Source organism: Pollachius pollachius (genome assembly GCF_949987615.1).
Source record: "Pollachius pollachius genome assembly, chromosome: 17".
NCBI classification, from domain to species: domain Eukaryota; kingdom Metazoa; phylum Chordata; class Actinopteri; order Gadiformes; family Gadidae; genus Pollachius; species Pollachius pollachius.
Window position 1 is genome coordinate 5,843,128 of NC_136950.1, and position 17,027 is coordinate 5,860,154.

At 44.5% G+C, this 17,027-nt stretch overlaps 1 protein-coding gene across 2 annotated transcripts; it reads left to right on the plus strand.

The window, feature by feature from the left end:
* The first annotated feature begins 350 nt into the window (after window positions 1-350).
* Window positions 351-16,692, plus strand: cip2a (cellular inhibitor of PP2A). Of its 2 annotated transcripts, none has more exons than XM_079754376.1 (22): window positions 351-472; window positions 755-857; window positions 963-1,110; window positions 6,203-6,315; window positions 6,453-6,547; window positions 6,704-6,800; window positions 6,944-7,066; window positions 7,331-7,476; window positions 7,903-7,978; window positions 8,340-8,561; window positions 9,071-9,232; window positions 9,685-9,833; window positions 10,691-10,790; window positions 11,437-11,555; window positions 12,157-12,349; window positions 12,459-12,533; window positions 12,834-12,944; window positions 13,424-13,620; window positions 14,092-14,205; window positions 14,557-14,639; window positions 15,115-15,254; window positions 16,302-16,692. In XM_079754376.1, exons 2-22 carry the CDS (start codon window positions 756-758, stop codon window positions 16,446-16,448), a joined length of 2,712 nt encoding a protein of 903 aa, XP_079610502.1. In that variant the 5' UTR covers window positions 351-472; window position 755; the 3' UTR covers window positions 16,449-16,692. The 2 variants fall into 2 exon arrangements, with proteins under 2 accessions (XP_079610502.1, XP_079610503.1); XM_079754377.1 differs by having other exon boundaries at window positions 12,172-12,349.
* The last annotated feature ends 335 nt before the right edge of the window (window positions 16,693-17,027 follow it).

Sequence of the window (17,027 nt, forward strand, 5' to 3'; positions counted from 1 at the left end):
GTATGCTGTACAATAGTTTCCAAAGTGTTCCAAAAACTCTCACTGTTGCCTTCTCCTGGTTTGTCTTTTGTGATGCCTAACTACGTCATGGTCACGTGTCCTACTAGACATGGTGTTTATGGGGGGGGGGGGAGAGCATATTTCATTTTCAGTAAGTATGTGAGTAAATAAGTATAAATAATGTAACTCACTTGATATATTTGAAAAAATATATGTTTTTTATCGTTCACCTTGCACTTTTAGGTGACATATACCAAATTGTCTACGTTATGCCAATTGGTGTACGTTATACCTCCCCTGCTGGGTACATGGACCCGTCCACCTCTGTTCGAAGTTGAAAGCGGGAGGAAGTCGCTGCTGCTGTTGTGTTCCCTGGCAAAATGCATAGCAAGATAAACAAGCCGTAAAGCGTTGGCAGACTATTACAAGACTGCCATATTGAATAGTTACGTTTTCCTAAACATTGACACAGGTAATATGATGAAATTTGAAACAATCCAGCTGGTAAACAGGGTGAATAACGTCAACTAGCATTTATGTTAGCAGTAACAGTATTGTAGCTTCACGTTAGATTCAGAGATCATGTTAGGTACGACTTGCATTGCATAGTTGTATAAAGAGCACAACAAATATGGGCAGTGCCCCATGACAAATACTTTGTGCACATTTCTTTTCTGTTTTGAATGACAGTGTATTGATTTGTATTCTATAAAAGTACCTTTTTGATTTGGTGACATCTGTTTTTTGCCTCGAGGATGGACATGACTATGTGCTTGAAGTCGCTGCTCCTGGCCATCCAGCAGTACCGGGACTGCATGTCCACCCAGACCACCGCCAAGCTCCAGAAACAAGTGGAGGTGAAAGCTGCGCCACATCTTTAGTTTGTTCCTCTGTGTCTTAGAACTGCTCCTTTCAGAGTTTCAACCGCTCCCGTCTCTCTCGGTCTCCCTGGGTGTTTTCAGGAGTTGTCCGGCTTAAAATGCCACCAGCTGCTGTCGTCTGGCAAGATGCTGCCCAGTGAGTGTGTCAGTGGTCTGGTGGAGGTCGCAGGAAACCCAAACAGCAGTCCTGTCCTCGTATGCACCATCGTCGCTCTGCTGGCACAATTAGGTTAGCGCCGCGTGCCCACATCCTTACTCCCACTGTCTCTATTAGTCTAGCAGCAGAAGCCCTCAGGTTTTGAGATACCCCCACCCGACTTAGAACTAAACGCAACCATCTTTTTTCTTATCTTTAGGGTCCCCCATTAATGAAATGGAGTGTTGCGAAGTTTTCTTTTGGGGGAAAAATGTGGTTTTGAGCTATTCTTTAGACCTACCCCAATCTCTGAAAAAGGCTAATCCGAATAGGACAAAGTTGACAAAAAAGCCTATAACATGAGAATGCCCACTCTTATCTCCATCAGAACTGCTGAGGTATGAACCAGGTGTCTACCCTACATCACCAAATAGTCAGAATGTAATTTACCTGAAGAAACACTGATACATAGTCCTTTAAACATACCATTGTTTAGGCGGAACTGTACTTTTGTGGTGGACTCCTTTACCTTATCGCATTTGTCATGAAAACATTTAGATTTATGTCAAGTAAGCTTTTACTGCTTTGCCAAAGATGCTGTTAAACAACAGCCAGTGATTGTGTGGAGAGATCTTGTACAGTTTTATTGCAAATCAGACTTCTTTAGATATACCATTCTCTGAGATAGTCAAATTAAGTAACTTAATGGAAGATAGTTGACATACGGTACTGTAGACTGAGTTGATGATGGTCATTATATTTTGCTAAAGAAAGTCCAGGTGCTTGTACACTCAGAATGTGAGTAACCTAATAGGGTAACTACATTTAAGGTCTATGAAACAAAGACAGAAATACAAGGCATGCATAGACTTCTGAGTTTTATTGAACCATTTAAATCAGCATCTCCTATCTCAATGTCATGTTGATAAAATACAAACAAAAATTATAGTGGGTAATAATAATACTAAGGGTAATAATAATAATAATAATAATAATAAATCTCAACGTGCCTTATGCCATTTCAGAAAACACAAATAGGAAAATCAAATGTAAAACAAACAAAACATATTTTTCTTTGTGTGTGTGTTTCAGTCAATATTAGGCTCTTCACTGTCACTGTCTTATGAATCTGGTTGGCTATTTTCAAGGGCTTTCATTTCAGCTATGTACACTGGCATGTACTTGGAGTAGTTTGTCCTGCCAGCAGCCCGGAACCATGGTATTGCTTCTGACATGCAGTTGAGATGAAGTTCAAAGTTAGCGTCACGCTCTGAACGTAGCATTCTGAGTAAGAGATCAGCCCCTTCGATGAAATGTAGCCAGTACTTGAAAGTTTCTGATTGTTGAATTCCACTCTCTGAAAACTGCTGTATTTTAGTCTTCAGAACAGGAAGGCTGGTCTCCAATTCTTTTAAGAGGTTCATGGCAGAGGCCTTATCATTGCCATGGAAGGCATGCTGAATATCTTGCAGAAGTTGTTCTTGTGCATCAGTCATTAGACTTTGGCCTTGCTTGTCAAGCCAGGATGCCATCGCTGTCCAAAAGAGCCTAAGCAGAGCCTCTGATACGAGCTTGATGCACCTAACACCTCTTGCGAGTTGTTTCCCCTGAAGCATCTGTCGAGCTGATGCCTCAGCATACACACCAGACTCAGTTATGATGTCAAAGAGACCACCGTCAGCAAAAACCTTTCCAATGCTTGCCAGAAAGGCCATGGTTATGTGCATGCCTCCCATTCTCATTGTAACCTTCCCATCTAAAGTCTCAGGTTTACTCCATATAATCTGTTGCGCTTTGCTGTAGATGGCAAGATCAGCAGTAACAAGAATGTGGCTCTGTCCAAGTTCTTCAGCAAGCTTTGTCAGCTGCAAGAGGGATGTGTATATGGTGGACAGGTCAGATGGTGAAGCTCTTATGAAGGGCATATATAGTACCGTGGCTACTGGGATGTCTGACATCGATATGTATGCATTGAAAGCAGACCATCCAGGAATCCTCTGCTCTCTCTCTTTCGCGATACGGCTCACCTTCCAAAGCAAGTCTTGGTCCTCTGCTCCTTGAGCTTTGGTTTGGTCTGACTTGAGGAGTTGTGGCTGAACCGCCGGAGGTTCAGGTCGCCTTGGTGGCTTGATGTACCTGAAATCAGAAGGAAAGGATCTTAGCATCCGATACATATGACATGAAATAACAAGGACAATGAAAAATATTACATTTTGACATTAATAAAACTAAAATTTGCTTTAATAATAATATAATCTTTATTTATTTATATTCATTTTTGTAAATAGATAACAATTTGACAACAACATTTACCTATGAACTTCTTCAATGTCCAAATCACAGTTTAGAGCTGTGAGAGATCTTTCTGGAATTCTCTTGATGGGGTTGTGTACTGTAGTAACATCACCTCTTCTGTACACAACCATTGCCATGGCATGTGTGGTATTCTTTCCATCCAGTGTCTCTTCATTCTGGTCAAAGTTGTCAATAGCAGCATCAATTATGCCATTATCTGTTGTACTTGACAGGCCATTTGGGATGTAAACGCCTTTGCTCCTCTGCAATTGATCTGCTGCTACAGATGTGAGAATCTGCCGCACTTCAGTGTAAGAGACACAATGACCCATTGTGTGTAGCTTGTTGATAATGGCCTTGCTCCCAAACTCATGATGGATCATGACGCCCAGTCCAAGTGTGATAGGTGTACGGATGTTGCAGCACTGGGCAATTAGACAAAATGTTATAACACGTATGTTATCTTTTGTCGCTGGGTCATCATTACAGGTCAGCACTTTTTTAATGCATGTGGACTAACACACCAGTTCACAAAATCATATAAAATGTCTGGTACATATTTACTGCACTCGACTGGGGACATCTTATCACTGCTTATGTAGAATTGAGGCTCATGCTCTACATTTTCCATAGCTTTCCTTAATATACCTGCAGCCTGGTGTAGGATTTGTGTATCAGTTAGAGACTCTCTTCTCTGTGGCGGCAATGTCTCCCTATCTTCTGTAACTTTTTCTCTGAGAAGAGCCGCTTCTTTCATTGCTTGACCAACTGTAATGGCACCAGAACAGATCAGATCTGATTTTCCAGGACGTTCAATGAAGATAAGTTTCTCTCCATGTTGGTTCAACTTTGCTTTGAGTCTCCAAGCTGGATACTTCGCAGGTTCTTGAGTAGTGCTTATTTTTCCCACATAGCTCTGAGTTAGAGCACTTAGTGTGGTAACTGTCATCTTCTTGGAAAACAAGGTCTTACTTAATTCTTCAGTTAGCTCAATGAAAGCTTTTTCATGTTCATTTAATTTATTTTCTGAAAGATGTTTGTTTCTGGCTGCTGTGATGTTATTTTTTGAAATGTAGTGTCCTAGGCAGCTCTTGTGGTACTTTGCATCATACGCAAATAGGTCGACATGATTCAGCATGCGAAGATGAATTTTCTCATCAAACCTCTCTGCGGCTGCATCGAGGACCTTTGACCTTGTGCTTTCTCCTGTACCAGTGCTTATAGGGGTCAGGCCTTCTTTCTTTGTGGCTTTCTGGCTGCAAATGAAGCACTGGCTGCGGATGTCAAATCCTGGCTCTCTGGTCAGTCTTTTGCTCTGATATTGCCCCTTGGCTGGTTCTTGCTCAATGGCAGTACGCTGATAGTGACTCGAACTAGAATAACTAGCCCTGCATGACTTGTGATATGAAGCTTTAAACTTAAAGGACAAGATGTCATCCGAGTGGGGGGATATCCTCTCATGGACTTCATCACCACGTTCCTGAGCAACCTTCAATATTGTTGTGAGTCCTTCTAAGGTAGGTTTCCTGACATATGGATTCTTCTTATCTCCTTCTAGAGGCTTTTCACATATTAAGCACAACTTGTCATCAAGTTGTGCATTGCTTGCCATCTCTGTTGGATCCATTTTTACTGTGAACTGTGAAAAATATAACTATTAATTTTACTCATGTTCTTGGTAACATAAAATAGGCCTCAAATTTAAACTTTTCAAAAAGAGTAGTATTACATTTGTATAAATTTGTGTCTTACCCATTATCGGTCATCTTATTGGTGGTCCTTGGTTAGATTTTCCTGGTTAGATCAGTGCATATATCTCCTCTTGGACAGCCAGGTGTAATGATTTAGCTAACAGCTTATTTAGCTAACAAACCACAGTTCTTCCCCTGCTGTCATTGGTTGAACTGAATTGGCTTCAATTTACTGCTTAAAGTAACTACTAAATCTCAATCATCTATTTGTGATTGGCTCTCTGTATTTAGGCCCCTGCAATTCTCTGTGCACCTTTGGATAAAACATATATTACTTCTGAAATCATAAATTAATATTTCCACTATTCATTACATGGCTTTATGTTGCCCCTGCCGCATACATCATGTGTGATTGAATATGGCATTGTGCTTTGCTCACATATATAATTGCCTCAATCCAGGGATTGAGTACTGTATGTAATCCAACAATGTCAACTCAGACAGAGAACAGTTAGTCTCATTTTCTATGCACTCAGTACAAGATATCTTCACACAACCAACTTGTTATTGTTTAATAGCATCCTAGGTGATGGAGTAGCAGCTATTTGACATAAATGTATGTTTTTCTTTGGTAAATGAGAGAAAGTAAAGAAGTCCTCACTAAGAAAGTACAATTTCCGCCTAAACTAAAGTTATGTTAAAGGACTGTTATTCAGTATTCCTTTTGGTAAATTACATTCTGACTTTTTAGTGATGTAGGCTAGACACCTGGTTCATACCTCAGCAATTCTGATGGAGATAAGAGTGAGCATTCTCATGTTATAGGCTTTTTGGTCACCTTTGCCCTATTCAGATTTGCTTTTTTCAGGGATTGGAGCAGGTCTAAAGAATAGCCCAAAAACACATTTTCCCCCCAAAAGAAAGTTTCGCAACACTCCATTTCATTAATGGGAGACCTTAAAGATAAGAAAAAACATGGTTGCGTTTAGTTCTAAGTCGGGTGGGGGTATCTCAAAAACTAAGGCCTTTTTTGACATCTTGCTACTTGACTATATGTCTCTTACTATTGAGTTATTTAGCCAATGTTGTTCCAAAAAGGGACACACACCATTTAAAGGATGGAGATAGGTGAGGCATTTTGCTCAAGGACGTAGAATAGGTAGAAATGTGTCGATTTCAACCTTGCCGCTCTGTTAAAGCCCATGACGAGGACAGCCGAGAGATGCTCCACAATAGCTACAACCTGACCAGCACGCTAGCCTCCGTCATCCATCAGCACAGCGCAACACCTGGCGAGCCGCTGGTATTACAGGTCGGTCAATACGTCAAGCACGTATATGGGTTGCCTACAGTTATAAATGACATGGTGTTTGATATATGGGTTGTCTATGTGTATAAGTTCCTAGTATTTCATGAGTGGTATATAATCGAGTATCATGGGTTTCTCAGTGTCTACAGGTTCTGCAGAAGCTTACGTACAACACGCGCGTATTCCACTCCACCAACTACATTCACGAGCTCATAGCCTTTCTCATGACCAACATGTAAGTTACACTCAAAAAACTTTTTTTCAATAAAATCAGGTTAGAATCGTTAATGAAACAAGGAAAAAAGCTTATCTTTACGTTTAGAAATTAAAAGTGGTCCTCATCTCCCCTCTCTCTCCCCCCCCCCCCCCCCCCCCCTTCTCATCCCCACAGCCAGTCTCATAATGATGACATCACAATGCCGTGCTTGGGCCTAATGGCTAACCTGTGTCGATACAACCACTTCATTCAGGGCCACATAAAGTCTCTGGTAAGATTGCTCTGCCTTGACAACACTATATGGTAGCGTTCGAGGAGTGCTTGGGTTGGGTTAGAAAAACATTCACAACATTTAGTTCTGAATGCCAGAGTGTGTGTTTATGTCGTATAATGGTGGCACGCTCTTCCTTGCAGAACAACGTGAAGGCGTTCTACCGCACGCTGGTGAACTTCCTGGCTCACAACAGTCTGACAGTGGTGGTGTTCACCCTTTCCATACTGGCCGGCCTCACGCTCAACGACAAAGTGGGAGAGAAGGTAGGGGACATTTTCATCTGGTCATTGCCCTGCTTTAGATGCAATGGGTGTTGAGCCAGACCAACCAGTATATGTGAATCAGATTCCCGATTTCTTCTTATTTAGGCACGTATGGGTCACTGAGTCAATGCATATTTGTGGTTCACTGCGTGCTATTTCAAATTACTTTATTATCAGTTTTATTTTATATCCAATGACCATATGTCCCTGTCATAGCTTTCGCATTATGCAAATTCATCTTGGTCTCCCCTTCTCATCTTTCAGCTGTTTGATGCCAAAAACATCCACCAGACATTCCAGCTCGTCTTTAACATCATCGTCAATGGTGACGGCACTCTGACCCGGAAGTACTCTGTTGACCTCTTGGTTGACCTATTAAAGAGCCCTAAGATTGCAGATTACCTGACCAGGTATGCCCACGTCACTTGCACAGACGTACCATTGTGTTTACCTTAATCTTTCAGTTGCTATACGAATGGTCTATAACTGAAAGAGATATATCTTTAAACTGCTTCTCAAGACAAGAGTCCACATCCTCCTTTCTTGGTATTGTGGATCAGAAAAGGGAAGCCTTATTTCCTTTGGAGCCCTGTTTTACCAAGTACAATGCTTTATCTCCTATCTACAAAAGTAAGCCTCTCTTCAAAGTATAGCCACGAATGAATTAAAGGTAAAGGAGAGGGTAACAAACTACGCAATTCAAATGTGTTAAGTAAAATAGTACTGTTGTGATTTGAGACAATGACTGGGAGGTAATCCAAGGAGTATATCTCCGGATTGTATTCCATATCTACATTATACAGAATCAATAATTATTGGGTGTTTGCTCTGTGCAGGTATGAGCATTTCTCAGCCTGTGTGTCTCAGGTGATGGGGCTTCTCCATGGAAAGGAGCCTGACTCTGCAGCCAAGGTGTGTGTGTGTGTGTGTGTGTGTGTGTGTGTGTGTGTGTGTGTGTGTGTGTGTGTGTGTGTGTGTGTGTGTGTGTGTGTGTGTGTGTGTGTGTGAAAGATAAACAGGATATTAAAATTGAGTCACATGCATTACCATCGCACCTCATCCAAATCTGTATGTGACTTTTGCTGATTCATTTCAAACTCAAACATCACATCGCTGTGTGCTCAAAGTGGAGACTGGCTTGCATTTGACCAATCCCAGTTACGGTTAACTTCCGCGTGATTCTATTTAAGTAAAAACACACGAGACGCAGTGGCTGGTGCATGAAAAAGGACATGACCCTGCTGTGGGCCTGCATGCATGCGTCTCTCTCTAGGTCTTGGAGCTGCTGCTGGCGGTGTGCGGCGTCGCCGGGCTGCGGGCGCTGCTCTGCGACGTGGTCTTCCAGCCCGCGGGGCCCCGGCTCAGGGCGGGGCGAGACGGGGGCCTCAAGCCGGAGCAGCCCGGGCTGAGCCTGGTGAGGTGGCTGAGCGGTCCCCTGGAGTCGGCCGAGTCGTGCTCCCTGAAGGCCCTGCAGCTGCTCAACGAGCTCCTCGAGGTACGGTGGCCTCGCTGGGACACCCCAGTGCAGCGCTTCTCCGAGCGTTACCACTTTGACCCCTTCAGATATTTTCTAGCCTTCTCACCTTCTCGGGGGGGGAGGACAGTTTAGTGAGAATCATAGGGCCGGTCTTACTTTATTCTATTCAGGCGCTATGCTGATATAGAGGACATTCATTTAGAAGTTCCAAGTACCCCTTGCAAAACTATGTATATTATGTACTATGGTGTAATTTATATTGTGCATTTCGCAATGGGTTGAGATGATTTTTGAGAAGGGCTGTTAATTTTATGAGTCATAAGTACTCAGAACCCTTTTAACAAGTTTCTATTTTGAGGCTTCTTGGAGCGTGAGAATATAGATTTGGTAAGCGTCTGATAGAATCAGATACATTTTTCGAGAAGCGAAAGTTGAGTTAGCCAGATAATGTTTGTCACAGGTTGTGTCTGTGTGTGTGTGTGTGTGTGTGTGTGTGTGTGTGTGTGTGTGTGTGTGTGTGTGTGTAGGAGGCGCTGGCGGGGGACAGCGTGTCGCCGTGCGTGCTGAGCTTCGTTGAGATGCTGCTGCCCACGCTGCTGGAGCTGCTGAAGGGGCTCCGCTCGGCACAGGGCGACACCCAGCTCCGGAGGCACTGTCTCCGCACCACCCACGTCACCCACCTGCTCATCCATATCCTCCATGCTTCCGCCGGCCACTCTGTCCCACTCCGTCTCACTCTGTCTCTCTCCATCTCACTGTCTCTCTCTCCGTCTCACTCTGTCTCACTCCACCTCACGCCGTCTCTCACTGTCTCACTTTCTCACGCTGTCACGAAAACCACACTTCTCAGAATGTCTGATGGCGTGAACAAACACTGATGGCTATCTGTTGGTTTTCTCTAAGCCAGATATCAGATGCCAAACAGGAAGTCCCCGAACCTCGTTGGCTTGATGGGGGACGACATGAAAATGCTTAATGTAACAAAGTTACCAGTGTTAGGATATTGTTTTATTTATATATATATATATATATATATATAAAATGTCTCTATCAACCTTAAAATGTACAGGTTTAATGTACATTTGGAGGAAGACAGAGGTTAGAAAGAGGGTGTGTGTTTGAAGCCTTGACCTAGCCTCCACTCCTGTGTGGTGAAGACCAGACCAGGGCACTGGTCTCTCGTCAGGTGGGCGCACAGCTGTGTCTCTCGCAGGTGGAATCCCTCCTGGCTTGTTGTCAGGACAACTGCCCCCTCACAAGCCAGCCCCATGGTTCCGATGGTGACCATGTGTGAGTAGTTCAATCAAGGTTTTGATTTATTTAAATACGATTTATTATGCGTGTGCCTGGTGCTGAAACAGATATGAATGTGGTAGGGCCGTCCCCTGAAAGTCGATGATTAGACTTTCCTGTTTCCCGCCGTCTTCCTTCATTTTTATTTATTTGTTTTTTTCGTCAGTGAGTGGTGTGCATTAAAAGCTCTAATGATAATAATAAAAGAGAAGCTTTATTTAGACACTGTCCATGTCACTGTGGCGATTGATTCATTGTAACTTTGTTGGACAGAATCTCCAGAGGGAAGCGGCTGTCTCCCCTTACATTATTGCTACATTTTCTCCAGGAGCGCAGTCAGTGTGGCGACACAGCGCTGTGTATTCATTCAGGCTCAATAAATGCAATCAGATCGTGAACACGGGGCTCATATAGTGGATTATCCACTAGCCTATACATGAGCCCAGTGTTCATTATCAGACCGCATTATGGGCAGGAGCCTAATTAAAACCCGACAGGAATTAGTTGGCTACAATTCCGACGAGTTTGATTGACAGAAAACTGTTCAGGTGAGAACGTAATGAGTGCAACGCGCAAGCATATATAAAAGGCCTATAGCCTACCAAAACAGAGTGTTCATAGAAAGAAAACTCATTTTTTAAACCTCCAAAAGAACTGCCTCGCACGGCCGCCGAATAGTCGAATCTCTGGACTGAAAAGGCAGATCTGATTAGACTCAGAAAATTCAGAGTCGGGGACAGCCCTAGAATGTGGTGTGAGTGGGTGATTGTTAAACCAGGTGTGTGGTGTTAAACCAGCTCTGTGTGTGTGTGTGTGTGTGTGTGTGTGTGTGTGTGTGTGTGTGGTGTTTTCAGCCAGGTGTTTGCGGAAGCAGTGCTGAAGACTCTAGACCTGATGAGTAAGCTCCGGGGCCAGGTGAAGGACATGGAGACCAGCTTCTACAGGATGCTGCAGGTACGCCCACAAAAACCACAGAGGAACACATGCATTCAATCAGCTTCTGTTTGAGTTTAAAAGGACAGGCAGACCTTCAGCCAAAACACTACAACACTGTTTAGTAATGTTAACATAATGGAAACTGTAATCTTTAATATACTTCTTATTATGTTATTAAGGGTTATGAAGATGTGCATTAAGGATCAGTTAATGATGTTCCATGAAATCGGTTGCAAGCAAATTTTCTGTCAGTTCATTTCCATCTGTTCCTTCACGCTGATTTAATGGGAGGGGTCTATTTTCCTTCCTGGCTATATCTCCAAGCGTGTGACCAATTACGGCACACTTACCTTGCCGAGCAAGGCCACTCACATTACGATGACGGTGCCCAATGACGGGTTTTCCGGACTGTGTACTTCTATAAGCTGACTTTGAGATATGAATATACTATATCTGGGACATAGAATATATCCCAGACATGAATATCTTGGATATTTTCCAGATATTTCCGGATATTTGGTAGATGTGTACTAGATACATCCCTCTTTGATATTCATGGTTTTGGGATCCTGTTGTCCATCACTTTAAATATAGGGAATATTTAAATTGACCCAACCGATTTCTTTTTATTGACCCATTACACTCTTACTGTGTGTGTGTTCAGGACCAGCGGATGGTGAGTCCATTCTCGGTGGCGCTGACGTCCCACCACAGAGACACGGTGCAGACAGGACTGGCCCTGCTGGTGGAGGCCACGCCCCTCCCAGACTTCCCCTCCCTCATGTGAGTCCCATTACAGCCGCCGCCATGAAACCAGAGGATGGCTTTCTCCCCTTGAACAACCCCCATGTCCACAGTTATATTATTCTCCTGTTTATCTCTTCATTCCTCATAAATATCGCTGTAAGCAATATTTATTTATAATGTTTATAAGTTTCAGTTTGTAGAATTAAGTAGCAACTAGCGCTGAGCAACTGAATCCCCCCCCTCCCCCGTATTACAGAATGCACACCCAATTCATATAATCCGCCTATTCCGCAATTCCAAGTTCGAACCGCTAGAAGCCACTCAATTCTACCCACTATACCTTTTTAATAAGTGTTAAATAGCTCTATATTTCGAGGTGTGTGGTCAGTAACATAGGTACAAGGTTAAATGAGAAGAAATGAGATGGGAGTCATGCTCCCTCACAACGCCTTTTAACATGGCTTCCTCTCATCATTATTAAGGTATATATTTTTTACAGTTTGTACAAAAGGGGAGCGCTTTCAACCCTTAATATGACCTCATGTTTGTCCCTTCCTTTATTAAAGCCTCCAACAGGCACGTCTTACAAGTGTTTCAATTAGCATTGTCAAATCCAATCCAGGATATCCAATCACAGTTCTTTCCACTCTAGCCTAGGGGAGAGCATCGCAGCCAACAACGCCTACCGTCAGAGGGAGCTGGAGCTGTCTGTCAAGCGCATGGCGGTGGAGGAAGTCCCGCCCACCAGAAGCTTCACCCTCTCCGACTCCTCCAACAGCTCCAGCAAGAGTGTCCACAGCCTGGTAGAGAAGATACAGAACGGCTTTGAGGTGTGTGTGTGTGTGTGTGTGTGTGTGTGTGTGTGTGTGTGTGTGAGTTAAATAAAGCACTCGTGGCTTGTGTTGCGTATGGATGTAATGTGTAGGTGTGTGTGTGAAGCTGCAGGAACCGGGTGAGGACGTGCGAGTATCAGAGATCATCGACGTGTACGAGCAGAAGCTGTCTGCCCTCGCGGTGAGTGTCTTTATATTAACATCGGGAATATAGGTGATAATACAATGATGATGAGAGTTAGCAGGGCTGTATTTTTGCACTCGCTTCCCTATAGGACAAAATTGTATTGTGGATGCTCAAAGTCCAAAAAGTTATTTGGCTTCAGCCGTGTGCTTTAGACGTTGTTGTATTTTACCGTTGTTACACTTAAATATCCATTTTTATGCATTCAGTTTTTATTAGTATGTATGGCGTCTTGCCAACAGCTCCCTGTCCTCATTGTTGTTGTCTAATGGCGGCTGGCGCCTGGTGTGTCCCCAGGCCAAGGAGAGCCGTCTGCAGGACCTGCTGGAGGCCAAGGCCCTGGCTCTGTCCCAGGCCGACCGCCTCATCGCCCAGAACCGCCAGCAGAAGGCCCAGGCCGAGGCTGAGGTACCCCCCCCCCCCCCCAGACCTGTAGAGACACCTCAGGGCTCTGTTTGAGGTCATGAAACCGTTTGATCCAGAAACGATATGAGCCACCTTTCTTGCACAATGTATTTTAATGGGCCTGATTCATATTATGAAAATAACCCTTTTTTAGAGTTTTATCTACGTGATGAGAATCTTACATGATTACGAATCTCACTTGACCGTCAAAGCCTTTTTTCCCTACTATTACTATTTGTTTACGATTGATTTTCTTGGTTATTGGTTATTTTCTCTTCTATTTCTTTATTTCCGTCTTCATTTACATTTTTTTGTTTTTAATGCCATTGAAGCAACAACCATCAACACATCAGCACCCAATTACGCATGAAACGTCAACATGTTATCCCAGTCCTATCGAATCACTGGTAGTGGGCCGCAGTCCCGGTCCAATATTGAGCCTGCGGCCCGGTGCCTCACTCTTCCTCCTCCCCCACCCTCAGGCCCGCCAGCTGGGCTCCCTGCTGAAGGAGGCCACTCGGCGGCGGGAGCAGCTGCAGGCGGAGCTGGGCTCCCAGGTGCAGGAGGTGGAGCGCTCCCGGGCCGACACCCAGGAGCTGCTGCAGCACAACGGCCGGCTGCAGCAGGACTCTCTGGAGCACCAGGCCCTGAAGGGGGCCTACAACACGCTGCTCAGCAGGTCAGACGCGCACGCACGCACGCACGCATCCGCACACTCACTCACTCACTCGTGTGAGTTCACAATATAAATTTCACAATATAAATTACACCATGGAAAACACTCACGTGTTTTCCATGTTTATATGTAATGCTCTACTATTGCTGTTGACCTGTATTCTGTTACACTGTTTAAAGACGTGCTATTCAAATAAAAAAGAATTACTTGCACGCACACACACTCCCTCTCACAAACATGCACGGACTCACTCACTCACTCACTCACTCACTCACACTCACTCACAGATCTTTCTTGTGTACACGTAATGATCTGTTTGTTTCCTTTTCCATTGTTTAAAAGGTTTTGTAGAATAAAAAAAAAAAATAGATTTCCTTACTTACAAATGTGCACTCACGTCTTGCACACCAACACATAGACGGGATGAAAGGAGACACACGATCTCATGTCTCGGTGTCCTGGCTGGCTGTGCAGGTTCAGTGAGGCGGAGCAGGAGCTGAAGGACCTGCAGACGTCTCTGGCCTCCCTCACCAAGCAGACCGACGCACTGAGGAGGAGCCACGAGGCCCTACGCCTGCAGCACGACAAGTGGGACGCACACACACACACGCACAATCACAACTATGCCACCACACCTTAAGCAAATGTAAATCAATTTTGTAAAAACAAAGCAGTGTAAATTGTCCTCAGTCCGGTCTAAAAGGTGTCATATTTAAGCTTTCAAATTCTTTTTGTGGTCTACCGCTTAGCTTTGTCTGCATAACATTTCTCCTCTTTCTTTCCCCCCTCTCCGTATTTCTGTCTCTGTCTATTTGTCTCTGTCTCGCTCTTTCTCTGTCATTATCATCTTTCTCTCTCTCTGTCTCTTTCGTTCTCTTGTTGATCTCTATCTTTGTCTGTCCGCCGTCTGTCCCTCTCTCTCTACCACCTGTCTCTCAGGACGGTGTCAGTGCTGGAGGAAAGAGAGTCCAAGGTCAAATCCCTCCAGTCAGATCTTCAGCAGCGTGGCGATGACATCACGGGTACGATATAAAACGTTACGATGTCTCCCCCTACGGGACGGCTGAGATTCCATTCCCACCTGCAACATACCATCTCGGCCAGAGATCCCCAGCCCCTAAAATGATATATTGATGCAATAGCTTAACCAATACCCCGTAATGATTATTTGGGATGTCCTAAAAGGCTCATGTAAAAAATGCTAAAATATACTTAATTTGAAGACCACTGGGAGGACCACTGTTCTAAGGTCCTTAGGGTATATACTGGTCTGAACGACCTGATGAGGTGAGCTCAGTGCACAGTTCCCCATAGATCCACATGGGGACTCCGGGGCTGAGCTCAGGGAGGTTTGCACGTCCGGCCATCGACCGGCCGAAGGGGCGCCCATTTAACAAGCAGCCACGTGGATCTTCGCCGTTCGTGGCCAAACGTGTAGGACTCGGTGGGGTGAAGTGGCCCTAACTCTCTCCCCTCGGCGTGTGTGTGTGTGTCCAGCCCTGCGGGATCAGTTGAAGGCGGGGGAGGGGCAGGCGAAGGAGAAGGAGCGGGAGCGGAGGGAGCTGGAGGAGACGGTGGACATGCTCAGGAAGGAGCTCAACAAGACGGAGCAGGCCAGGAAGGACGCCAACATCAGGGTGAGTGGAGACACAGGGTCAAAGGGCAAAGTAGCATGTGATGAGACGAATGCTGAAAAGGCAAGGTTTTCTATTTCATGATGGAGCTGTTTTATCCAACGTGGCTCACCTTCATGTTGGTGTCATTAAGGAGCAGGTCAGGATTAGGCGTCTTGCGCTCAGAATGCCTGCAAATAGGCTACAGGATCGAACCCTGGGACCTTCTCCATGGGAGTCGAACGCCCTGGCCGCTCAACTACAAACCAGCCCCAGAATCTATTGTGTTGTGAACGAGTACCTCCTACGAAAAATGGTGTGACACGTTTACAATATAAGTCCTTCTAGCGCAGTGGGGGCTTAGCGTCCATGTTTGCTTGCAGGTGTCCGCAGCAGATTATTTAACACGTCTGTGTAGATCAGGTCAACAGTCGGGCAATGTTGATTTGAAGACTGATTCTCTCTGTAAACTATGCAGACGTGTGTAGCCTCCAAAGGATACAGCACTTCGCCTCTTGCCCAAAGCAGGGACAACCATAAAACAGGAATGATTTAAGCGGGGACCTAGACACGTTAACACCCACAGATGTTAAAGCAATGGCTTAGATGTTCCTGATGCTCAACATATTTTAACGTGCACCGTTCCATTCAAAACACCCACTAAAGTAGGGCTTGACAATTAATTGACTATTTAAATTGTGTTTTCGGTCTCTGCAATGAACCTATTTTGAAAAATCGCAATTATTTCATTGAACTTTATATTTACTCATTGTAAAACAATTTAATCTGATTTTGTGCGCCCTATACACTAAAATCTAATTACAAATTGTTGCATATCAGGAATTGCTGAATTGTAGTTTTTTTTTATATACAGTAGGAGCCACTTGATATTAATTTAATCTACAATATTTCAAACACATTAATAATCGCAATCACCACTTTGACACAATTGTGCAGCCCTACACTAAAGGGGTGAATAGTTGATGACATGTTGTTTAGAAGTCATCCAAGTTTGCATCAAGGCCCTACATTGGAGCCTGAGCCTTTGCTAACCCCTAACCCCCCCGTCAGGCCTCCTCTCTGGAGCTGCAGAAGGACCAGGTGGCGGTCAAGCTGAAGCAGAAGGAGGACGAGTTGAACAAGCACTCGGCCATGATCGCCATGATCCACAGCCTGAGCAGCGGCAAGACCAAGAACGACGTCAACCTGTCGCTCTGAGAGCCTCACACTCTGTCATGCAGATTTTTAATAACAACATGGACACATTTTAAAGTTTTAACAAATGAAATTGAACTTTTTAGGTTCAAGCCCTCTATTCATTATCACTCTACTATAGACTGCCTACTATATACGTAGGATACTGTCAGTCAATTTACCAATTTTAATTTACCATCGCTGAAACCAATTTTTGTTTCAGCGGTCATGTCCTTTCAAATGTTTGTGTACTTGATTAATAAATTATTTAGCGCCATTGGTTTTGTGTTGCTTTAGCATAATGGAAGTTTGTTTTGAAGTTTACATGGTGTGGGTGTGCGCGCGCCATGATTGCATTGTGTGTTATTTTGAGACATGAACAACCAACTCTCGGAGCTCCGGAACCTGTCTCTCCCTTGCCCCCACCATGGGGTCGCTCTCAACAGCCGGGGTACACTACACACACTACACACACAGCGTCATGAACGCTCTCGGTCTATTTTCCCCGGCGCTTCAATCTCGTCACCTGTCGAGGTCCGTCATCGGGGGCGAGCCCGGCTCGTGCGCAGAGACCCCCGACAGCAGAAGGACCCCCAAAGTCAT

Excerpts from the sequence above, each read along its gene's own strand:
- cip2a (XM_079754376.1), top strand. The coding sequence starts at position 756 with ATGGACATGACTATGTGCTTGAAGTCGCTGCTCCTGGCCATCCAGCAG. Across the intron at positions 7,979-8,339 it reads AGCCTGACTCTGCAGCCAAG|GTCTTGGAGCTGCTGCTGGC; the intron begins GTGTGTGTGTGT and ends GTCTCTCTCTAG. Across the intron at positions 12,945-13,423 it reads AGGCCCAGGCCGAGGCTGAG|GCCCGCCAGCTGGGCTCCCT; the intron begins GTACCCCCCCCC and ends CCCCACCCTCAG.